At 36.0% G+C, this 25,443-nt stretch overlaps 1 protein-coding gene and 1 pseudogene across 1 annotated transcript; both read right to left on the bottom strand.

Moving 5' to 3' along the window:
- Positions 1 to 1,290: 1,290 nt before the first annotated feature.
- On the bottom strand, positions 1,291 to 2,974 carry LOC113704483 (uncharacterized; annotated as a pseudogene).
- Positions 2,975 to 5,157: 2,183 nt separating this feature from the next.
- LOC113703591 (adenylyltransferase and sulfurtransferase MOCS3) lies at positions 5,158 to 9,235 on the bottom strand. The gene is made up of 11 exons (XM_027225002.2): positions 8,762 to 9,235; positions 8,572 to 8,664; positions 8,158 to 8,213; positions 7,984 to 8,048; positions 7,783 to 7,857; positions 7,530 to 7,608; positions 7,120 to 7,158; positions 6,929 to 7,037; positions 6,703 to 6,821; positions 6,081 to 6,197; positions 5,158 to 5,747 (listed from the first exon to the last, which is right to left on the bottom strand). Exons 1-11 carry the CDS (start codon positions 9,057 to 9,059, stop codon positions 5,358 to 5,360), a joined length of 1,440 nt encoding a protein of 479 aa, XP_027080803.1. The 5' UTR covers positions 9,060 to 9,235; the 3' UTR covers positions 5,158 to 5,357.
- Between the last annotated feature and the right edge of the window lie 16,208 nt (positions 9,236 to 25,443).

A 25,443-nucleotide genomic window follows, 5' to 3' on the forward strand; every position in this document is an offset into this window, starting at 1 on the left:
ATTTTATTCCTCATCGTTGCCTTGTATTCTACTCCAGCTCATTTTCGGTAACCACAAAGTTAAAGCAATTAGTTATATCTCCCGTGGCAGAATCTTTAATTAATTCATGATTCGAGAAATATTAAAGAAGTGATTTAATGTGATTATTTACCGATTGCAGTGGCTATTCTGTGTACTTTGGTTAGAAAATGACTTAACAACGTGAAATTGCTTATGAACTCCAAACCCCTTAATTCCCTTCATTTGTTATTAATTAGATGCACTCAACAAGGAGGGAAAAAAAAAGGATGCTTCACCTATCATCTATAGGTCCCGGATGCAAGTCATCAATGTGGTGGTGGAGTCCCACTTTTGATACTCTTTTTGAATGAGAAAAAAAAAAGAAGAAAAAAATGCACTCAATACAATTAATAATGGCTAAAGAGTAAATTATTGAGTTTTACATTAAAAAAAATGCTGACATTTACCATTTAATTTCCTTGTTAACGTTAGATATTATAAGTAAATTAATTGTTAGACAAAAGTTAAACTTATTAGTTTGATTCCATACCCAAAAAAAAAAAAATGAAAAGAAGTTCTCAGAGCTTATATATCTAGTTTTGCAAAGGTTACACAACCATATTGCTCCAATTATTGGCAGATGAAGCTAAAAGGAATCTTCATTTTCTTGATAACAACCTAAAGATATGGACACTCTCACTCAGTAGTGGAGTGAGGTCCCTAAGGTTCCTATCACCACATAATATGTAGTAATAGTAGATTTACAATTAAAGGACTTCTATGTTGAACATTCCTTTTCCTATGTTGTTTAATACTTGCAAGTCAGAGTTGTGCTATAATGTGCCATTAATGAGTTTAAGAATCTTGTGAAGCATAAGAATTACAAATTTTTTTAATTATTTAGTGGGGCAACATAGATAAAAAGAGCAGAGAAAATACAATTTCAAAAATTTTAGGGGACAAAGTATATAAGAAAGACAATTTTGTGGAATTGAGGGGGGCACAAATAGGAAGCAATTTTAAAAAATTTTAAAACTTTCCAAGCCTGAAAAATGTTGAACTAGCAAATGCCGAGAGAGAGAGAGAGAGAGAGAGAGAGAGAGAGAGAGAGAGAGAGAGAATGTCCGATTATTTATCGCATTTCACAAAAATGGAGAATAAGTTACTCTTACCAACTATGAATTTTTTCAGATCAGATATCCAAACATCATTCTTCTATAAGTAGTAATGTCGAATATCATAATTCAGAGGTATTGTTTTCTATCAATGAGAAAAATAGAAAAGAAATCATTTTGTGGATTCGAAATTCATAATAACAATTGGTATTTGTTCCAAAAAAGTGAGTAACAACCTAGCAACAAAGACACCTACAGCCTATTTCAAATAGAATCATAAAATGCCAACTTTTATCCAGAAATCGGATTTAAATAGACTTTCAAGAATTTGTGAAGAATTTTAGCACAAGATTAAATTAAATTCCTCCTGTGAACAAATTTATTTTCCCTCCAAGGTTGTTCTTTTCTGAGCCTCAATATCTTCATTATCCAGCACTGGTTCCTGTTCTTGATCCTCAAATTTCGTTAAAGATTGCTGCTTATCATTTTCAGGGAACACTTTGTACAGTCCCAAGTAAAGACACATACCAAAAACTGTAACTCCAACTAAGTACCAGCTGAAAAAAAGGTTCACTAATGATTTGGCTTTTTCAAGGGCTTCATGATCATGGCATCTGACAACTTCATGACCATCTTCCCACTTCAGAAAACAGCCTTTGGGAATATATTCTGGTGTCCACAGCATGATTCCCATGACCATAAACCAAGCTCCTTGGAAAAAGATGATAAGAGACCTTATGAAACTATTCAAGAAACTCTTGGGGTAAACTATGCATAAGAGGGTAGTGAGAAATGAGACAAGTATGACAATTTGAAGAAGCCAGTGATATTGGCCTTCCAGACCAATGTGATCAGCAGGGTGGAGATTAAATAGGAGAAACTGCTGGCCAAAGGAAACGGCTCCAAGCATTTGCGAAAGGCCATATTGAGCTGGGGGCTGAATTTTGTCTAGGATAATGCAGAGAAGTGCATAGATAAAGAAAGTCAAGGATATATTTGAGTGCTCAAAGCTATGTTTTCAGAACCGGACCGGATAGCGACTCGGCCGAGGTCAGGGGTCAGGGGTCAATGGGTTCGACCGGGGGTCGATAGGGGTCGAACCGGATGACGTCATAAATTAAAATTATTTAAAAATTAAAATATTATATATATAATATCTAATAATATATTGATATTAATAAAGGTATATCCATATATATTTGATGTTTCAAATATATTTAACAAGAAAATACAAAGAAATTAGAACAATCAAGTAGCAATTTATATTATTTAATAAATATTAACAAGTTTAGAATTAAAATTATGAATTTAATTGAAAAATAACATCAAATTTTAGGACAATATTTATAAAGTATCAAATATTTGAGGTATATCAATAAGTTTTAACAATTTAGGGGGTCAAAACATAATATTAAAAAGTTTGAATTTTTTTTAAAAAAATTACTGTTGAACCGGAAAAACCGGTTTTTTCCCGGTCAAACCCGGTTTTTGACCGGGTTTTAAATTTTCGGTTTTTTAATGTGACTCGGACCGGCTACCTGGCCGGTTCCCGGTTCGACCGGCCGGTCCGGTCCGAGTTTGAAAACAGAGGCTCAAAGCTGTGAAGATGGTTTGATGGAATAGTGCCATCCGGGGTCCAACGGTTGGTGCCTTTTTGGACCAATGAAGAGATCCATGGATATTGAGGCAATGCAGCCTCCCATGATGAAGAAAAGTTCCAAGTACCTGATTTTTGAAGTTGGAAACCATGGCAAAGATGTGTAGGATTTTGGATGGAGACAGTGAAGTCTGACATGGTTAAGTAAATGCCAGAGCCCAACTAGAAAGAAGCCGAATCCATGTCCCACCAATTTGCCCATCTTGTTATCCTGCTTTGGTTTGCCTTGCAATTTTTGCTGCTTGGTTGATAGTTTGCTTGGTTTGTGTGTTTTGTCCTACCAGAAAAGGAAATATGGAGGGTATAGGAGGGGAAGAAAAGAATGGATCTCTACAAGTTAGAGAGGAAAAAGTAACGTGAAGGCAAGGATAGGTTGGTTGGGATGGTTTATAAAGAAGGGAATGGAGTAGGTGAACAGGTAATGTGTACGATTGTATGGAATTATTATATTTTTTATAAGATTTGATGTATACTTATATTACCTTTTTTACACACAAATTTTGTTTATGTACATCAAAATATTGTAAGAGATGTATTTATGCTATCCATTTAATCTTGTAAGAAATACGATAAATAGACATAATCGTAACGAATCATAAACGCTCCTATTCGTGCGCCGGGTGGGGTGGGGGTGGGCGGGAGATTTGAAATATATGTCATTTTTCAAGGTCTTCATGCTACTATTTCTTCTTTGGGTGGAAAGCTTTTGAACATTTTGAGGTACTCGTGACTGCAGCTTGCGTGATTAGGAAATGAGATTGAGCAAAGAAGAGTTGACCGGGAACCGTTTGGCTGTTATTTTCAAGTCAGTTGGCAATTTTTATTCTCTAGGGTTGAGCCAATTTGCTGCCTGGAGAACAAAATTGACAACTAAAAGTCATAATTGTCCTTCTTTTTTGCATTATCTTATCACAAGGCATGTTGAAATAATGAAACAAAATCAAAACATAGCCAAAACAAAAAAAAGTTGACAAGAAAGAAGAACAAATAATTCAATTATCATACCGGCTAACTAATCATGCTAGGAAACGTGACAAAATTTGTTAAGGATAAATTAACTAAATTCTGGTTTACATTTTTTAAAATTTAACACTGAAATTTGTAACAGTTTAATTGCATGCCAAGTTCTTTCGCCAGTCCAACTTTCTAGATTTCACAAACTAAAGTGTCATTGCACTAGTCTTTTGCAATCTGTCAATCAATGGACCAAAGCAGAATGAATTGAAGAGTTTAGGTTATAAAATATCCTAAATAGAGATTCAAGTCACAAAGTGAAAATTGGTGTAAAATTTAAACTGCGGTATGAAATTCTAACCCTTAAATACTGTCAAGAACTACGCAGGGTTTTTTTTTTTTTTTTTTTTTCTAGATTTTGAGGAAGTGATTTTACATTCGCATAAAGTATGATTGGTTTCTTCACCATAGAATCATCAGCTTGTGATTAAGCATCAAACTTAAAACACACAGGCAGCCAAGGCCCAACCAAAAATAAAGACCATTTTTTTTGGTTCAGATGGAATCATAGAAGGCAAAGATATTGCAATTAAATCACCAGAAAACTTTTTTTTTGGGTCCCATAACAAAAGTAAACTCATGATGGTAATGCTGAAGAAGTATAATCTTATCAAAGTTAAAGGATGATGCTAAACCAAATAACTCGACTCGAGCTCGAAAACTACTCGATCAACAGCTCATATTCAGCTCGTTTTGACCGAGTTCGAGTTCGAGCTACTCATTTGATCTCACAAGCCGAGCTTGAGCTCTAGTATTTTGTACTAGAAGGCTCGACGAGTCTAATCGAGTTTTTTACAATATATATTTTTAAATTTTTTAAATTTATTATTGTAAAATGTCAATAACATCATTTATTTAAAATTATATGTAAAATATTAATTTTTATTATATGATATTGATTAGACTCGAATAGGCTCGTCTAAACTCGATTACACTCAAATAGATTGATTGAACTTGATTTGCCTTGATTAGATTTAATTTAACTCGAACTCGAGTAAGGAAAACTAAAGTCGAATTTGAGCTCGAACTCGACTTCTACAAGTTCGACGAGCTCGAACTCAGTTATTTTACCTCATTGAGGAAGAGTAACAAATGACCCCGTCGCTAGCCCCTTCAACACAGCAAAAGACAACAATTACAATGCAAGGATAAGTTTCCAATTCATCTGTAAATGAAAATCTATCTCCATAGACAAGACTCGGTTTCCAAATCAAGTCTCGTTAGTTACTCCCACGTTGAACCACCTTTGTCACTTCTATTCAATGTGAGTTCATGTGTTAGGACACATCTTTCAATCTGCTACACCCATACTTGCATACAGTTAGCGCGGTTAAATAGAAAGCAATGTACATAATAATGGCAAAAGCAGCAGGAAAACAAAGGTTAAAACTGTTATATACTGCACATAGCAGGCATCAGATATATCAGAGTTCCTTTCTGATGGCTGTCATTCTTTGCTCTTTTTTCCCCTTTTGAGCAAAATAAGTAATAAATTCAGGTTGCATAACAGTATTACACATTTGAGACAATACCATATACATCCCAAAAAATCCGCACCATGCCAAGATATTTCAGTAAGTAGGAAATTTTGGATCCACATCATGGGCCCATGATTGAATGCCACCTATTATGTCCTTGGCAGATGAAAATCCCATTTTGTGGAGATATTGAACAGCTCTTTGCGACTCATTACCTCTTCTACAAACAACATACAGGGATGCATTCGAATCAGCGCTATTCTTGCTCTCATCCTTTTTTATCAACGCTGAAGATATTTCATGCAATCTTGCTTCCAGACTCGGGAAGGGTATGTTGATGCAGTTGGGAAGTGAAACAATCTTATAGTGATGAGCAGGTCTTACATCTACCAGCACATGTGGTTCTCCTTTAACAATTCTCTCATGGTACTCCTTGCTGCTAATTCTGGCATCCACTGGAAGCAGGCTCAACTTCAGAGGAGCCTGAAATCAATTGAATATTGCCATTAGGAGCTTAGATTCAGACTACTTCACTGGCAAATCTCTTCATAGTGTAAGATCTGAAAATTGAAGCTAACAATTAGAAATTAAACTTTTCAAAAAGATTTTACCAAATGAACACCAATATTCATCTTAAGTGCTCCATAATGATGTAGAGTGCAATTTTCCAAAATAAGGAAGACATGATTTCATGGCAGATTATCAGGCTGGAACTAAAGTTTTAACTTAGCAGCTCCAGTTCTCTATTTATACATGCCATACTTCAAGTTTATCCTATTCATCACGGAATAAAGTCATGATATAAGAGAGACACACCGTTGAGAAGGGAGTCTGAGTAAAGCATTCATAGTCAAACTCTTGAAACTGCTTTTCAGTCAGAGGTGCATTTTCACCACAAGCTTCACATTGTAATGACCTTCCTCTAATCTTCACCTGGTAAACAAATATGACATCATACGAATATTGGTTGGAATCCCAAAAAATTGAATAATGGCCACAATACGGAAATGCTGGAGCTACTACCAATTTCCATTTTTTGTCTATTTATTAGCCTCTGAAGATGCACAAATTTTGTGATAATGTAATATTAATAGACACTGCAATCTAGAGATTAGCTTCCCCATCAATCTCAATGCTTAAGACTGCAGCATTAGGAAAACAGTTCCTATAACATCTATCCAGACCAAGAATTGTCTTCATTCTATTATTATCTTATAGGAGCTACAATTATATAGTCCTCCAAACTCATAAAACTCAATTTATCCAGTCCTAACAAGAAACTTCAGATACAAGGTGATAGCACCACTAATAGGTCCAGATAGGTAATAATTGTACATATTACCGGCAAAAAAGTTTGTCACAATATGTAACTGATACTAAAAACAAAAAAAACCATGCACATCAGAGGCTGAATAGACATCAAAGACCAAAAACATACTATACGAATCCGGCCTGAAATTGCATCAAACAGAAGCATCCGACCCGAGAATGGATCACCAACAGCACTTCCAATCTTTATGGCCTCCAAGGCTTGGAGACACCCAATAATACCAGGCACTGTGAATAATGGCACAAACAAATGAAGAAAACTGATGGTCTATTGACAACTGGACTGAATGTCCACTTAGGGAAGCACGAGTGTAATATGTTCTAGACTAACTTACCTACACCTAGAACTCCACTATCAGCACATCTTTGACATGCTGTTGTAGGTGGTGGAGTTGGAAATAAGCATCTGTAACATGGCCCACCATTATAGTTGTATACCGTTAGCTACATAAACAATTGAAGAGTGTTAGTGTGATATGCCCAAGGAATAAGTTGACATCAACATGAATTAGCATGTGACTTGTACCTGCCCTTCAAGTCCAAGTGCAGCTCCAGATACAAGAGGCTATCACAAATAAGAAGTCCGTGGTAAATATACTTGCATATAATCACATTACGCTGTGATCTCAGATTTGTAAATAAAATCCTTGTGAGGTTGTCATAAAATCCAGCAAAGACACCAATGCAATTGAAACCACACATTTAATTAGCATATGAGATCTAAATACCAAAAGGTGGTAGAATTTGCTTGAAGAAATGCATAAGAAAAATATGATTTCTTTGAGTAATCCCTAAATGTAGTGTAAGATATTTTTGAACGCTTATAATATTTACTTGCATAAAACATCAAACATAAAGGAAATGTTCAAAGAAAAATTACCATAAGATATTAACCTTTGCAGGATATCAGTGGCAAAGATAAACAAGCATTTGTACCTTTCCCAAAACAACACAGCAATCATTGATCAGGTAACGGCTTGGAACATTATCTGTTGCATCTACAACTATGTCATATCTATTGTTCAGTAAAAGTCAAGAAAATCATGATTTTCGCCAGAATGGATTACACAAATCAACAGAAAAAATGGATAACATGTATGATGTGTGAAAAGTGTTTATAAGTCAACTTTATATATGTCCCCTTTGTGTGTGTGTGTGTGTGTATCAACCAAGCACTAAACAAGGATACTTTCTCACAATCCCTAATGCATTTGTCGCACGAAATGCTTCTGTGTGCTCCACAATTTCAACAGTTGAATTAATCCTGAGATTAAGATAGTTAAGAACAGCTATATAACACAAACTCCTCCAAGGTCCAAATACACAATAGACGTTAACAGGACAATGCAGTTTAACATCAGAGGAAAAAATTCAATGAAAAGCAACATACGCACGACAAGCAGCAGCAGCAGACTCCACCTTCGGCCTTCCAATATAAGCTTCAGTATGAATAATCTGAACCACATAAAAATGAAATCAGCATCATTATCAGATCTGGTTGCAATAGAAATAAACAACTAGCTTAAAATTTTGTAGGCCAACAAACAAAGTCATTCAAATTTACCTGCCTATGGAGATTGTTAAGTTCAACCATATCATGGTCAACAATACCTATTCGACCTGCAAAGTTTGGTCATGATCAAATCAACTGCAACTCTAACTGAAAAAATTAATCTTTATTCAATTTCAGGCACGAACATTTCTTTCCAGAGAAAATTAGTAAAAGGAGACGCAGTTTTGGACTATTTGTCATAAAGGGCATATGAACAAACTTCTGTATACATGTACAACAAAGTGTATTACGAGTGTGCACAAATGGCCCTCATGAGAAAGTAGCTTTAAAGCTCCAAGGGCCCCCCTTTTCAACTGCTCCCCGTTTTTCTTGAAAGAAATTTAGAAGTGGGTGCCGGGCGACCATCAATGAAGCCCCTTAACTATTTGCCAAAATTCAGTCCTGATACAGACATAAACATCTTACCAAAACCACAAGCCGCAAGATATAACAGCGCAGGTGAACCAAGTCCTCCAGCTCCAATAACTAACACTGATGATTTCAAGAGATTTGCCTGCCCTGCAACCAATCAAACAACCAAGCAAAACTATCAAAGAAATCCCAGCAAAGATATGACTACACTACCGTCGTTTCTCTCCTCCTTCCCAAAGCTTACCTTGGACTCCAAATGCAGGGAGCAAGAGTTGTCGGCTGTATCTGTAAATCATATCCGAAGCCAATCCATGTCCAGAGTCAAAACTACCGTTCTCCGACGGCAAAATTAAACACGAACTCGAACCATTTGAATTCACCTCATCCTCTTCTGCTTTTCTGCAATTATTCTCGTCACAATTAAGTTGTTGGAGCTGAGCTTCCAGATCTGATATCTGCCGCTCTATTTCGTCCTTTGAGGATCGCAGAGACTCGATTTGACGTAGAATTTCAGAAGCTTGTGGTCTTCCATTAGACTCCATACCCGCCTGCAGAGTTCGGAAATTTTTTGAAGATGATCAAATTTTATGTATGAATTCTTGAAGTCTTCTGAGCATTATATCAAACAAGTGGAAGGCAATTCCGAAAAACTCCTATTTTGGACATTGATTGGAGAGTGGGGAATCCCGGACGTATGTTTTGACAGATAGCGAAGTGTGTATAGATAAGATAGCGATAAGATAGCAAAATATGGAAGCTGGGTCCTGTCACTGTCTAAGCACTGATTTTGTCCATCAACAGAAATAGTAGTGCTGTTCATTCCAAGGGTTTTGGGGTTAAGAGTGACTGGAGGGGAGGTCCTCTACTATTTTGCTTTCTCTAAAAAACCCTTCCTTTTATTTATTTGGGTTAATTACACTAAGACCTCTTATAAATTTGGATGATTTATATTTTGCTACCCACAAGTTTTTAAATATGCCCATCTTTGATGTTTCTTGACTGGAATAGAATCAGCTTAGGTTCCATTTGTTTGTATTGTTTCTCAAAAGCACTGTTCCTACAAAATGTTTAGAATTTTAGTTGGTAAAATGCCCCATAAGTCATCAAAATTTTTTAAAGTCTCGTATAGCTCACTATGTTATTTTTTCCCATCAATTGATGAAACTCACAACATGTGAGCGTCGCGTGGCATAATTGAAGTTGGCAGCAAAAATTGACCAAATTCAGCATATTTTCGTCACTCCGTGGATGAAAGACAACATAATGTGTTAAATGAAATTTTAGAAAAGTTTAATGACCATAGCTACAATCAGTTGTGAAGACAGGATTTTTAGGTTGGGAAAAAAATTTGTAAGTAATAAACTTGCTATTCGATGAGTGTCATTTATAGAATTATATAGATTGTAGCATATTTTTTTTTGTTTCTGCTCTTTGCTTGATTATCTAGTCTTAAATTAAGTTTCTCTTTAAACAAGGTCATCCTTAATGAAAGATGATTTTGTGGTAACAATGATAGCAATAAATTATATTAAATAGAACGAGGAAGTTTTGTATTAAATAAGAATTAATCTTTGCACTTTAACCTTGTATACATGCTACTTAATTTTAGTTGGAACTTGAATTTCTCATTTTGCACAAGTGATATGCATTACAGGTTGATAATGAATGTACTCTCAATGTATATAAAATTAATCCATTAAATAAAGGGTTATTATCACTTTACCCCCTTAAACTATATCACTACTATCAGTTTACCCCTTAACGTGATCTTTTAGTCACTTTATCCCCATAAGTAATTCAACTCAACATGTTAAGAAATTTTGAACAAAATACCCTTTAATTTTATAGCATTACTATATTGTTATTATCACTTTATTCGTTTGGATTATAGTGATACAATCACTTTAGTTCCTAACATTATTTTCTAGGCATTTTACCTCATCATTAATCTAATTAGTATGGTCAAAAAATTTTAAATATATTTACCCTTTTTATATATAATTAAAAATAAAAAAATTGGAATGGTTATTCTTCCTTTTTTTTCACTTTAAGAGATCGAAAAACATAAAAATAAAAGAATATTCTCAAATTTCTTTTTTTTACACTTACTAATACTAGGAAAAGAAAAAGGGATAGGAAAGAAGGAGACAAAAAATTAGATTTTGCAAAACAAGAAAATAAAAAAAGTCTAACATTATCGTATTACTTTAAAGTTGTCGAGATTAAAATTGGAATTTGATGGTAAACAAAAAAGGTGAAATAATTTTAAAATAATAAAAGTATTTAATTCTTTATTATTTGTAAATTTAAAAAAAAAAAAAAGAATTGAGCTCTCTCTGTCCCCCTCTCCCTCTCCATCTTTCTATTTTTTTCAATATTAATAAGATTACCAAGAAGAAAGAAATTAATGCTTTGAATTTTTTCTTAATACTAAAAAGGAGAAGAATCATTCTAAATTTATTATTATTTTTATTATGCAAAGAGAAGGGTATTTTCTTCTAAAGTTTTTTAACTTGGTAAATTGGTTTAATGGTCGGATAAATTGTCTAAAAAATAACTCTAGAGGGGTAAATTGATAATGAGACTATATTTTATGGGGGTAAAGTGATAATAATTTTAAGGGTTAAACATATCTTTTCACTTTAATTAAGGGTTAAACACATTTTATCCCCTTAAAGAATACCCCATTTCTCAGTTTACCCCCTAACCTTTAATTTAACTCACTTAACCCCCTTTAGAACAAAAATGCCCTTGCATTATTTTGACTTTTCATTTACCTTGTTTTCCTTTCTTTTATTTCTTTTTCTCTTTTTTCTTTATTTAATTCTTCCTCTTTCCCACAAAAATCTTCACCTTAATGATTGAAATTAAAAAAGAGGAATTGCAGAGATCTATCTTCTCCTTAAATGATTAAAAAATATTCAAATCACTTTCCTAAAATACAATTTTTTTTAGCCTTTCAATTCTTTTAATTTTGGGTTTTCCTCTTTCCTTTCTAGTTTCTCATTTTATTCCCAAGAAAATATCTTAAGATGCAATTGTGACCTGATTAATAATCATCAATTGAAATTTGTGACACGTGGCATCATACAAAAAATCAAAATTAGTTTTTGATACCTTTTAAATCTTCACCCAGAAATATGCAATTACAAACTCAAATAAAAAATTTTCGTTGAAATTGAATTTCTATTGGGAAGGATGAAAGAGAGAAGAAAGAGAAAAAGAAATAAAAGAAAGAAAAACAATTTCATCTTTTGATATTTTCTTGAGAATAAAATGAGAAACTAGAAAGAAAAGAGGAAAACCCAAAATTAAAAGAATTGAAAGGCTAAAAAAATTGTATTTTAGGAAAGTGATTTGAATATATTTTTAATCATTTAAGGAGAAGATAAATCTCTGCAATTCCTCTTTTTTAATTTCAATCATTAAGGTGAAGATTTTTGTGGGAAAGAGGAAGAATTAAATAAAGAAGAAAGAGAAAAAGAAAGAAAAACAAGGTAAATGAAAAGTCAAAATAATGCAAGGGCAATTTTGTCCTAAAGGGGGTTAAGTGAGCAAAATTAAAGGTTAGGGGGTAAACTGAGAAATGGGATATTTTTTAAGGAGATAAAATGTGATTAACCCTTTAATTAACAAATTCCGTTAAGTTTGACCGTTAGTTTTAGGGGTAAAGTGACTAAAAGATAACGTTAAGGGGAAAATTGATAGTAGCACCAAACGTTAAGGGGATAAAGTGATAATCACCCTTAAATAAAAGGATAAAAAGATGCATTGACATTAGAGCTGTTAAACGAACCAAGCTGTTCGGTAGCTCGGTTCGTTTCGGCTCGTTCGTGTTCGTGAAAGGCTCGTTCGAAATTTTAAACGAACTGAGTTCGAACGAATTTTTTTGTTCGATTAATAATCGAGCGAACACGAGCATGTTCGCGAGTTTTAACGAACGTTCGTGAACATGCTAAACAAACGTTCGCGAACACGAACATGTTCGCGAGTTTTAACGAATGTTCGCGAACATAGACATAATTATCATTTGACAAATTTTAGGATTAATTTTATGGCTGGACTTTTATATTTGGAGGGCAAATTTCTTTGTTTTATTTGTTGTTTTTATGTTAATGTTAGTTATATAGTTAATGAATAATATAATTTAGTCACTTAGTGCTTTAATTATTTTTGAGAATGATTAATAATTTGCATGGCATATTTAAGGCATAAAATAAATTGGATTCGAACATTTCGAACATGTTCGCGAACGGCTCGTTTATGTTAAACGAGCCGAACTCGAATTCGAATTCGAACACGAATTTTACTTAACGAACCGAACACGAACACGGGTTTGGAGTTCAAAAATTAACGAACGAACACGAATGTTGTTCAAACTGCTTAACGAACAGAGCTCAAACATGAGATACTAGGTTCGATTCGGTTCGTTTACAGCTCTAATTGACATAACTACTCATTTTTCTATCTTCTCTTTCTTACCATTCTAAGGGAAAAAATGTTAAAAATATATCTTGACTGCCTCTAATTTCAAATTCTTAAGAATATTTATATCTAAAAGTCTTGAGCCAAAAGTACACAAACATCATAAGTAATTAGCTATAAATGTTCATTCTACACGTTTATGAGTAGATATTTTAGAGTATATACAATTTTTATCATTATCGATTTCAAATAAGAGAGAGTGCATAAGTACATTTGATAGATCAACATAAAAAATATAAGACGAAATAAGATGTGCACAACTATTAAGAGATTTTGCTTGTGTCAATTGATGATAGTCTAAGAGAGGGCAAGGTGTAAGGCTAAAACATGTATAAGAAGTTAAATGCTATAGATTTGCTAACTAAACAGCAATAGAAAAATAAAAATAAAGAGCTCGACTCTATTTGGATTGCTTGTTTTTCAAATAAAATATTAATGACACTTTAAAAATACCATAAACAACACTCTAGATGCAGTATCAAATTACATAAATAAAAATAACAATCTTACCACCTCTTTCTTCTTCTATCACTACCTACCACTGCCGCCACCCCTCCCCTCCTCTCTTCTCTACCGCCACCACTGCCCCTTTCCCCTCCATCTGCCTCCCCCTTCTTCCTCCTTTCTTCTCTTCCCTCTTCCTCTTTCTTCCTTCCACTGCTTCCTCCTCCTTTTCCCTCCCTTCCCTCCCCTCCCTCCCTTTCCTTGCAATCTCCCTCCCCCTCTAGTGGCAATAGTGACTAGATCTGGTCATAGCCACCACTAAATTGTGATGTGAGGTTTTTGAGAAATAAATAGTGAGATTTTGTTGCCTCGACTAAAAAAAGGCTATTGGCCATTATTTCTAGTTCATTATCCTATTCATTATTCTTGTGCCTTAAATTAATTTGTTTGTTTCCATTGAGCTAGCAAGTTAGTGTAAAACTCAAGTCCCTTCTCAATTTATACTTTACTCAATTAATTAAATGGTAAATTGCCATGGGTAAAGGTAAAAATAATTGTAGGATAGGTTAAAGGGTTAAGTGGGAGATAGGAAGGAGATAAGATAGGATGAGAGTCACAACAAATTAAAATTCTTATCTAAACCACCAAGTAGTGAGTGGTTACTAGGGTTTAGAACATTTATCAAAATAACACAGGAAAAAAATAACACTGTTCCTACTTTTCATTTGTCTGCCTCCCTTTAGAGCAAGAATCAACTAAGAATAGAGGAGAAGAAGAAAACGTTGCCGTCCAACTAGCAGGCAATTAAACGTCTAAACTTGTAAGTCCCAAAAGCGCGTGAAAGTTTTTCTCTTAAATCTTATTAATTCCATGAATTATTTTAAATATTTTATGTATATTCATATCGTAATATATTTATGCCTGCCTGAAAAATTTAGGAAGATTCATGCTCGGATTTGTGAGAATAGTGTATTAAATTATAATTATGGGATGATTAGAGTTTACCCAAATTTGTTGGAAAGAAAAAAAAAAAAGAAGAGAGGGAGTAGCAGCATTGTAGACCGTTGCTGCTATTGTGCGTCGTTGCTGAAGCTTTGACTTCAGCAACACAAAAAAAAAAAGAGGCAAAGGTTGCCAGTTAGCAACCCCGAAGAAAACAAGGGGTCGCCAGCAACTTGCTGGCGACATGGCCGAAAGAAAAAAAAAGGAGCAAAGGAGGGTCTGATGACCCTCCTCTTTTCATTAGCCAAAAAGGTCGGCCCTTTGAAGGAAAAAAAAAAAGATTATGAACTATGAATAAAAAAATAATAATAAAAATAATAAATATATATATATATGGCAAGTATACTTGGGCCAAAATATAGTATAGGTTTAGTGAATGTTCAGAAGATAAATTTTAAATATAACTAACTCACCTTTATAACTTATCATGGGTATTAAATTTCAAAACCCAAGCTAAAAATAATTTTTAGAGTTTCAAGATTGAGTCATCTAAGCTTATACTTAATTCATTAAGTCTAAAATAATTAAATAGAAATCTAAAACATCTTAATCTCGCATTACTAGATCAATTTATACAATGTAGAATAAGTCCTAGATTGTTAAACGAAACACGTAAAATCATAATAATGATAATAATAATAATAATAATAATAATAATAATGATAACACTAATAGTAATAATAATAATAATAACAACAATATAGATATAGATGAAGTAAATTAAAGATATAAACAAAAATTAAATGAAAAGATAAATATAAGTGGAATAAACTAAGACAATAATTATAATAATAAATCAATATGTACATATATATACATATAGATATAAATAATAATAACACATGCACATGCACAAAAATGGAAGTAAAACAAAAGATAATAGTAACTAATTAACAAATACATATATAAAATGATAATAAAATAAAATAGTGATGACAAGGATAAAAACAATAACAATGAATAATAATATATATATATATATGTATAGATAAATACGTATAATGGTCAAGATAATAAATTTGATTATGAATAATTATTTCTAAATTAGGAAACTTTACGAAAAAGAGAACTTTCCAAAAATGCAAACTTTCCAAAAATAAAAACTTCTTAATTTAGGAAACCTCTGCTAAAGTTCAAATAATGGTCTAGACATTAATCTTAAATTTACTCAGAGTATGTATATTTATGCATCTATAGGAAATATCAACTAATTAGAAAATCTATGCATTTGATAAGTACGACACAAGTTTAAAAGATCTAAAATAGTTCCATTCGAACAGCCAGACAAAGGTAGGTGGTATTTACTCTTTTGAGATTTCAAAAGTGCAAAATGACATTCTTGTTGTCAATCATATTTTGTTGTGTTGACTCGAAATGTATTTGATTAAATGTTTTACTAGGATATTTATGCAAGTTCTACTTTTAGTATACGAAAATAGACCATGTGACTTATTTGAAACATTTTGATATGTTATTATATACCAAATGAGTTGTATCTTTTATGCAATCAAAGAACTATGTATATGATGTGTGAAATGAATTTATGTTAAGTAAAACTCAAAACAGTCATGCAATAGACGGTAGAAGCTATTGTGAGGACTCGAAAATTCTATTATTCTTAAAATCCCTAATTTTGGCTAAATTAATTATTTATTTGGATTTTTGCCACGAATAATATTTTCTAGCCTTATTAGACCTAAGTACATGGTTTTATAGTTTCGTTATATTTTTAAAGTGTCTCATTTCAAAAAAATTATTTTCTTAAAAGCTTGATTAGAAAAAAAAAAGAAAAAAAGTGAGAACGTGTCTAAACACTTTAGCCAATTGGGAGTGCAATAAGCTCAAAAATTTGAGATATATACAATGGTCCTAAAATAGGCAATTTTAGGTTTAAAAACTCAAGTGATAGTTGGTAGTACGATTGTTCTAAGAATTTCTCGAAGGTTTCATTTTATTGCGCCTAAATTGGAAATACGTGTTTTCACGTGCGCGCTTAATTGAGGGACTTTGGACAATTATTTTGGAACAATTAAGAATGAATAATATTTATATGAATGTAAGTGCCCTAGAGGTTTAGTGCACTAGTGCAACAAACTTAAGAGAAATCGAACACAAAACGCGCGCGTAGGCGCACTAGTTGCAATTGATTTTTACGTACTTAAAATATTACACGAGTAGCGTTCCTTATACGCCAAAGGATCAGCAAACTATTTCCTTTCTTCAAGCTCCTTGGACGGCTAGCAGCTGCAAAGAAACAACCAAAAACTTTCAACATTCCCTCTACAAATCTTACTCAATCTACCAAACTCTCAAAAAAATTCAACTACATCTACCTCAACACTTGGGAAGTCCATTTAGCTGCAAAAGGAAGGAACTATCCACGGTTTTCTTCAAGCTTCAAAAGGGCCGAAACTTCTGTCTTGACCAACCATCAAAGTAGGTAATGATCTAATACCTTAAACTTGTCCTATGGAAGTTAAATTACACTTATAAGCTTGAATTTGCATATGGGTTGTGGTTGATGTTGGAGAAATTGGAAAAGTGGGCTCTATGAATTTCTACTCTTGGGTTGTTGCTGATTTTGTGCTTGATGATGTTTATAATGTTGGATTAGTGTTTAAGTTAGTGGTTTGTTGAAGGAAAATTTGCTGGAAACTCACGTTGGGTGCAAAGGCCAAATCTGACCATTTTGCCCCTGCTTTGTTCGGCCACTTTAATGCAGAAATTTGAGGATTTAATGGCTTGATTGTGTTGTTTACATGTTATAGAAGTTGTGTACAAATTTTCAGTGAAAAATGTGAGTTTTGGTTGATCAAAAGAATTTATTTCCCAAAGCTGGTAATCTGGAAACGGTTGCCGTCGTAACCAAACCAGTGTTCGTATTTCGTCCATAACTCCGTACTCCGACGTCGAAATCAAGTGCCGTTAGCGGCATTTGAAATTAGACGTTCCCATATTTCCAACGGTATATAATGCACATTCTGGTTCCATGTGTGTGAACCGCACCACTCTTCTGAATTCAGCTGCCCTGTTTCTCCGTTCTGCCGAAATGATTTGATGATGCTGTAACTTTAGGCTTAATTTCGAGCCAGTTGCATGCTGAAACTTAAAACGATTTCTTCTGTGAAATTTTATCCCTATGAATGCATTTTCCAACACTATCAACCATTCCCAATTCCGAGCTAAATTGAGTGATTTATGATCAAAATACGACGACTGCCTCGTCTTTGAAAACTCTTCGATTTGGACAGATTAGATGTGAGACTTGTTGTGGTCTTACTAAATGAATTTCTTGGTGCTAAACACCTACTAAAAGTACCATGTATGTTCCTTAGACCTTTCTTGCACAAATGAACCATGTTTGGAGGTTTTTCCTTAGCCGAATGTTTGGAAACGGAGAGAAAGAGAGCTAAAGGCAGTTTGGCCTTAGTAATTTCAAACTTTGGTTGATTGGTTAACCACCTTCCCGAAGGTAATTTTCCACGAAATTTGATAGAGAGATACCCTTCATATAGGAGTATTATACTACAAAATTTGGTATCAATCCAAGTCCGTTTCGACACTTAACTAAAGGTCCAAAGTCGGAACCAAATCTGGAAATTTGTTAACAGTCTTGAAATTTACCCAACTTTGAGCTACCATATCTTGGTGCTCGAAACTCCGATTCTCGATCCGCTTGTTCTGACCTAAACCTTACTTGCACCTCTAATTGAGATATAAATTTCAAGGGCTGGTTTGCAACGAGTGAATTCTACCGAATTTTCAAAGTTAGCGAAAAACCAACTCCGGCTCAATCCTGGGTGATTTGGAATAGCAACTTTAAGCTCATTTTTGGAGCACTTTCCACTTCGATTCATGGAAAAGTGTCTTCTAGGAACTTGTAGTACTTTCTAAGAGGTTTCCAACGATATAAAGTTTTCCAATTCTTGACTTATACCGAGTGAGTTACGATTTTTCAAAAATTCATAACAAAATTGAAATTTTCCAACTTTCAAAGAAATAGAGTTTTTCAAGAACCCTTTATTCTTTTGATATTGTGACAGCCCCACCTCACCCTAAGGCGAACCAAAGGGTTCAGCGGACCGCCTGCCCAACTCTCGCCAGGACTACGGAGTCGAATCACACAAATCCGATATTACGCGAGAGGACCCAAAAGAAATGAGCGATTGAAGACCGCCAAGCTTAAACATGGGGAAAACGCTTTCATATATACATGTCACTAGGTTTACAATTCAAATGGAACCAGTGAAACGGAATACATTTAGGGTTTGCTCATTCTCGAGGAGCTATACAAAAGAACAAAAGATTTTCTAACTAGCTCAACTCGCTTCTCAAAATCATGATTTCCAAAAGAGGTTCCTGTAAGGAAAACAAAGATAACGAGGAGGGGGTGAGCTTACGCCCAATGAGGTACCAAACATGTAGCAGAAAAATCAGGTATTTCACGTTATACAAAACCAGATACACATGCTCGCTATAAAGTAAGACAGGTAAACACAAGAACTCAAATAGGAAGGATACAGGTGGCTCTCAGGAGCCAGCTTTCCAGCGCAGTACTTGATCCAAGCCGGTTGACTCTCCGTCAACGTATATAGAACCAACACGTCCGTAGACCCCACTTTACACCAAATTCCGTCCACCAAACACCCCTTTACCGGGCCCGCTCACCTCAACAGAAACAGAAATAGTAATACTCGAGTATACCGGAATCAAGAGTCTCAATACCCAAAGATCCCAAAACAGACTACCGTGGTTCGTTATCTAATCGTCCAGGCCCTTGCCGGCCCGACTCGAATAACTTAGCCACAGGATTTGAGCTCATAAGTCACAGAAAGGTCGTTGGTTACAAGTTTCCAAACGACGTCCGAACAGATACAGATACAGATACAGATACAGATATCAGATACATAGATTCAGATTGACACCAAAATTGGCATATGAACAGACAAGAGAACGAGTGTGATAAAGTACACCCTCGTCTCAAACAAATTAAACAGATTGCAGAGCAGAAATCAAGTTAAACAGCAATGGAGGGTAGTGGTACACTCACCGGTTCAAGTACAGATACCTCAAAAGTTTTCACTTCGGATTGGCTTTAATTGCCAAGAAACCCTAAAATAATCAAAGTAAACCAATTGAAGGTTTCACATCCAGAATCGAGTAAACAAAATACACATGTGAGGCTCGACTACTAGTCGTATGCCTCGCCAAATAATTACTAATGCAAGGGTACAAAACATGATTTTTGGGAATAAAAAGGTAACACGAAGACCTAGGTTCAACAACCCAAAAGTCCTTCATTTCTATCACAAGCCAATTCAAACTTAAAGGAACCAATTGGCCTAGAAAAAATTGGACAGCACTTCCCCTAAATTTTTTACTTTTCCAGCCATCATGGCTTCATTATTTTCCTCAATCAACTCCCAAAGTCATACTCAATATACATTCATCACCACAGCCGTTCAATAGGCTCAAGGTTATCCAAGTACAAAAGTTAGCTAGGAAAATGACCGGAAATAAAAGTCAAGCCCTAGAATATTCCACTAAGCACAAGAAGACTTGATTACAAGTCATAAACCGATGCCAACACGATCACAATAGGGTTCCATAAGCATATATAAGAATTAGAGGAAACCAGAAATTTCGGAAATGTAACTAGCTTTGGCCCTGAAAAAAATAGTTTTTGTCCTCATTTTGCGGTAATGACACAAATTTCACTACGCTTATCGGATGAGGGTGCAAGACCCACCATCTCGAAGCTAAAAGACAGGGCTACAACATCACAGAAGGTCACTCAACCCAGTTTTGAGTACAAACAGGTCAAAAATGCAAGATACTACATCAACAATGTAAAACAGATTCACCAAAACGCATTCTAGCGGAAACATCATAACTCAGGCTCTACAAGTCCAAATCCAGAAATTCCAAAACCAGCTGAAAGCTAAGAAACAGGGATAAATTTCATCAGAAGGCCTCAACAACCAATTCGGAAGCAATTTCAGGCAAAACAACCAATTACAGGCGCAGTTCTCAATTTCGGGTAAAACCAGAACAGCAATAGTAATTTCGACTTATCTCATTCTACACTACTCCGATTGACCTGAAATTTTGTAGGAACCTCTAAAATGTCATTCCCTACAACTTTCATGTTTTGAGCTAAGGCCAATTCGGCCTCTATTTAGGACCTAAAAATTCGGACAGAATGCTCCCACAAGAACCCTAATTTTCTGAAATTTCTTCCGAAACAGAAATTGATTGCAATTGTCCACTTTTTCCACCTTCTAGAATCATTATATACCATTTCCAATCATCATAGATAGCCACACAATCATGCTTATATTAAAACAGAAAAATCTCCAAAAATAATAAAACTTCATCATTTCAACCACAAATCAAAAATTAATCCATAAACTTGCATCTTATACTACCACTAAGCATGATTTAAGCATCAATTAAAGGAGGAGGGTGGTTCTTCACAACTTACCTTAGAAACAAGAGAGAGAGAGCTATTGGTCACCTTAACTTTCCAAAAAACTTCACACAACAACTCACCAACACTTCCTTAAGTGGTTTTATGGAGCAAAATCAAGGTTGGATGGTTGGTTTTGGTGATTTGGAACAAGATTGAAGTGTTTTCTTCCTTGTGCTTGGAGTAAGAGAGAGAGAAAGAGAGCAAGAGAGGGCCGGCTTCAAGGAGGATTTTTTTGAGGATTTTTGGGTCAATTTTGGTTATTTAAGTCAATGGTAAGAAAGGTCTTAAGGTAAGCCCAATCAAATGGTGACACTTGTCACCTTTTATTAACTCTCTACCTAACTTGTCTCTATCATATCAATCCAAATTGCACCCTCCACTTATCTCTTAACACCCGGTAAATTCATTCCAGTATTCAAAACTTAATCTAGTTGGCCGAATTTTTTCGAACTTTTCGCACTAGTGGATCCCACGTCCGGTATACGCTCTTAATTCCTCAAAAACTAACCGATACTAGAAAAATCATTTAAAAGCTATATTTACTCATAAAATTTATTTGCACAATGTTTCGAATAAAGAAAAGGTGGAAAAACGTATAATTAAAAGAAATTAAAACCTAGAAATTAAGAAAATTACGGGTCCTCACACTTTCTCCCCCTTAAAGAAATTTCGTCCTCGAAATTTTCTTATCAGCGGAATCCATCAAATCTAAGGTACCCAATAGATCGTACCTTCTACGTCCTCAGACGAGTCAGGGACCAGATGATGCTCCAGGGAATATATTCGAGCCGGTACTTTCGCTCCAGTCCCTTCTCCTTTCGACTGTACAGGGTTGGTCTTGGCTGGTTGCTGAGAGTTAGTCTTGGTTGGTGGCGGAGTCCCTCTCCGCTCGCGCAGGCGAGCTGGACAGTTAGCAATTCGATGTTCAGCGCTTCCACAGCGCAAGCATTTTCCTTCTTTCTTTCAGCAATTGGTTTCAATATGATTTGGCCCTCCACAATATCCACAAGAACCACGAGTAGCAGAGACTGATCCCCCATGTGGAACACCACCTGTCACCCCCGGTAGCCGTACTTCCCCGTTTCCCTTTCGAACTTTAGGGATTGTACTATTATCCGCTTGTTCTGAGCTGCTCCCCGGAAAGCCCCTTTTTCTTGTTTGGAAGTTTCTAACTTGTAACCTTGCAGTTTCAACGCGCTGGGCCTTCTCCACCGCATCACTAAAGGCATTAAGTTGGGCTACCGCCAGATCTTTTTGAATTTCAACATTTAATCCCTGGATGAATCGCCTTATCCGTCTTTGTTCAGTTACAATCAGTTCGGGCGCAAACTTAGACAACCGAGTGAATTGACTCTCATACTCGACTACGGTCTGAGTTCCTTGGCGAAGCCGAATAAATTCATCTTCCTTCTTTTCTTGGATTAGAGGAGGGAAAAACTTGGCATTAAATTCCCTCATAAAGTTCGCCCACGTCCTCGGGGTTTGTTCTCTTTCCCATTTCATTCGAATGACATTCCACCAGGAACGGGCGGCTCCCTCTAGTTGAAAGACAGCAAATGTTACCTGTCTCTACTCAGTATAGTGTAAGGCAGCGAAAATATCGATCATCTTCTCTAGCCACTTCTCAGCTACGTCAGGATCAGGGCCTCCAAGAAATTTGGGTGGGGAGAACTTCTGAAATCTCTCAAGGGCTCTATCCTCGCCCTCTATGTGATTACCAGGATTCCCAGGGTTGGGGTTAGGGTTTTGACCTTGTTGGTGCACCACTTGGGCTAGCAAATCAGTCATTTGCTGCATGGCAGCAGCTATTTGGACATTGGGGTCAACCCTAGGTTCAGGGTTTGGTTTATATGAGGTTTCTCCAGTGCGCCTCTCAGATATAGGTTGCCTAATTCCACGCCCGCGGCCCCGTCCACTACGAGTGCCTTCCATTGGTCTAATAAATCTAGGGTCGAAGCGGGAATATAATATTAAACATAGGTAGGCAAAAGCAAGTAGCAAAAGGTACGCACAGATCAAAAGTATACATATATAACATAACTGTATCAAATAAGCCACACAATAGCAATCAATTAGATACAAATCCATGAAAATAGCAGGGTTATCCAAAAGTACTATAGACACACTAGGTCACAAGTACAAGAATAACTAACGAAAATCTTTTCCCCTCTAAGGCTCCGTCCTTAATCGACGAGAACAACACCATTGATATCCTAATCAAGGTTGATCATGCTTAACAACACCCGAACAGACTGCACGAAGTTCCATCGAATCACATTGCTAGTTCGCCCAAGTCCTTTCTAACCTAGGCCCTCATCTCTTTCGTATCCGGGCGCAAGAATCCCATCTAAGATAATTCACAACTCGAGCCGGCCGGTCCCAAGCGTAAATCATCCATACTAAAGATTCCTACCCGACATACTTATCTGTCGTCCTCAAGTTCCACAATAAAGACTTTTACACTTATAACATGCCCCATTCATAACATACGCTCAAACGAGCACTTAGACATATCCATGAAATCAGGACATAACACCACTTGGCCCTAGGCTCACTCCGCGCAGAGACCATGCGAAGTGGCTCTGATACCACCTGTGACAGTTCTCAGGGTCACATCACAAGGTACCTATCAGCTTGCCACCCGCACGCGGGCATCCCCTACGGAGAGTTTCGCTTCGTGACTCTTCACGAACGAGAGGCTCGGGGCTTTTCCAGTAAAAGGACGTAGAGTCCCAACCATTGGCATATGGCTCTGATACCACCTGTGACAGCCCCACCTCACCCTAAGGCGAACCAAAGGATTCAGCGGACCGCCTGCCCAGCTCTCGCCAGGACTACGGAGTCGAATCACACAAATCCGATATTACGTGAGAGGACCCAAAAGAAATGAGCGATTGAAGACCGCCAAGCTTAAACATGGGGAAAACGCTTTCATATATACATGTCACTAGGTTTACAATTCAAATGGAACCAGGCAAACGAAATACATTTAGGGTTTGCTCATTCTCGAGGAGCTATACAAAAGAACAAAAGATTTTCTAACTAGCTCAACTCGCTTCTCAAAATCATGATTTCCAAAAGAGATTCCTGTAAGGAAAACAAAGATAACGAGGAGGGGGTGAGCTTACGCCCAATGAGGTACCAAACATGTAGCAGAAAAATCAGGTATTTCACGTTATACAAAACCAGATACACATGCTCGCTATAAAGTAAGACAGGTAAACACAAGAACTCAAATAGGAAGGATACAGGTGGCTCTCAGGAGCCAGCTTTCCAGCGCAGTACTTGATCCAAGCCGGTTGACTCTCCGTCAACGTATATAGAACCAACACGTCCGTAGACCCCACTTTACACCAAATTTCGTCCACCAAACACCCCTTTACCGGGCCCGCTCACCTCAACAGAAACAGAAATGGTAATACTCGAGTATACCGGAATCAAGAGTCTCAATACCCAAAGATCCCAAAACAGACTACCGTGGTTCGTTATCTAATCGTCCAGGCCCTTGCCGGCCCGACTCGAATAACTTAGCCACAGGATTTGAGCTCATAAGTCACAGAAAGGTCGTTGGTTACAAGTTTCCAAACGACGTCCGAACAGATACAGATACAGATACAGATACAGATATCAGATACATAGATTCAGATTGACACCAAAATTGGCATATGAACAGACAAGAGAACGAGTGTGATAAAGTACACCCTCGTCTCAAACAAATTAAACAGATTGCAGAGCATAAATCAAGTTAAACAGCAATGGAGGGGAGTGGTACACTCACCGGTTCAAGTACAGATACCTCAAAAGTTTTCACTTCGGATTGGCTTTAATTGCCAAGAAACCCTAAAATAATCAAAGTAAACCAATTGAAGGTTTCACATCCAGAATCGAGTAAACAAAATACACATGTGAGGCTCGACTACTAGTCGTATGCCTCGTCAAATAATTACTAATGCAAGGGTACAAAACATGATTTTTTGGAATAAAAAGGTAACACGAAGACCTAGGTTCAACAACCCAAAAGTCCTTCATTTCTATCACAAGCCAATTCAAACTTAAAGGAACCAATTGGCCTAGAAAAAATTGGACAGCACTTCCCCTAAATTTCTTACTTTTCCAGCCATCACGGCTTCATTATTTTCCTCAATCAACTCCCAAAGTCATACTCAATATACATTCATCACCACAGCCGTTCAATAGGCTCAAGGTTATCCAAGTACAAAAGTTAGCTAGGAAAATGACCGGAAATAAAAGTCAAGCCCTAGAATATTCCACTAAGCACAAGAAGACTCGATTACAAGTCATAAACCGATGCCAACACGATCACAATAGGGTTCCATAAGTATATATAAGCATTAGAGGAAACCAGAAATTTCGGAAATGTAACTAGCTTTGGCCCTGAAAAAAATAGTTTTTATCCTCATTTTGCGGTAATGACACAAATTTCACTACGCTTATCGGATGAGGGTGCAAGACCCACCATCTCGAAGCTAAAAGACAGGGCTAAAACATCACAGAAGGTCACT

Source organism: Coffea arabica, chromosome 8e, assembly GCF_036785885.1.
Source record: "Coffea arabica cultivar ET-39 chromosome 8e, Coffea Arabica ET-39 HiFi, whole genome shotgun sequence".
NCBI lineage: Eukaryota > Viridiplantae > Streptophyta > Magnoliopsida > Gentianales > Rubiaceae > Coffea > Coffea arabica.

Coding starts and splice junctions, on each gene's coding strand:
- LOC113703591 (XM_027225002.2), bottom strand. CDS start 9,059: ATGGAGTCTAATGGAAGACCACAAGCTTCTGAAATTCTACGTCAAATC. Junction 7,609..7,782: donor GCATTAGGGATTGTGAGAAA/GTATCCTTGTTT, acceptor ACTGAACAATAG/ATATGACATAGTTGTAGATG. Junction 6,822..6,928: donor TAGTGGAGTTCTAGGTGTAG/GTAAGTTAGTCT, acceptor CATTATTCACAG/TGCCTGGTATTATTGGGTGT.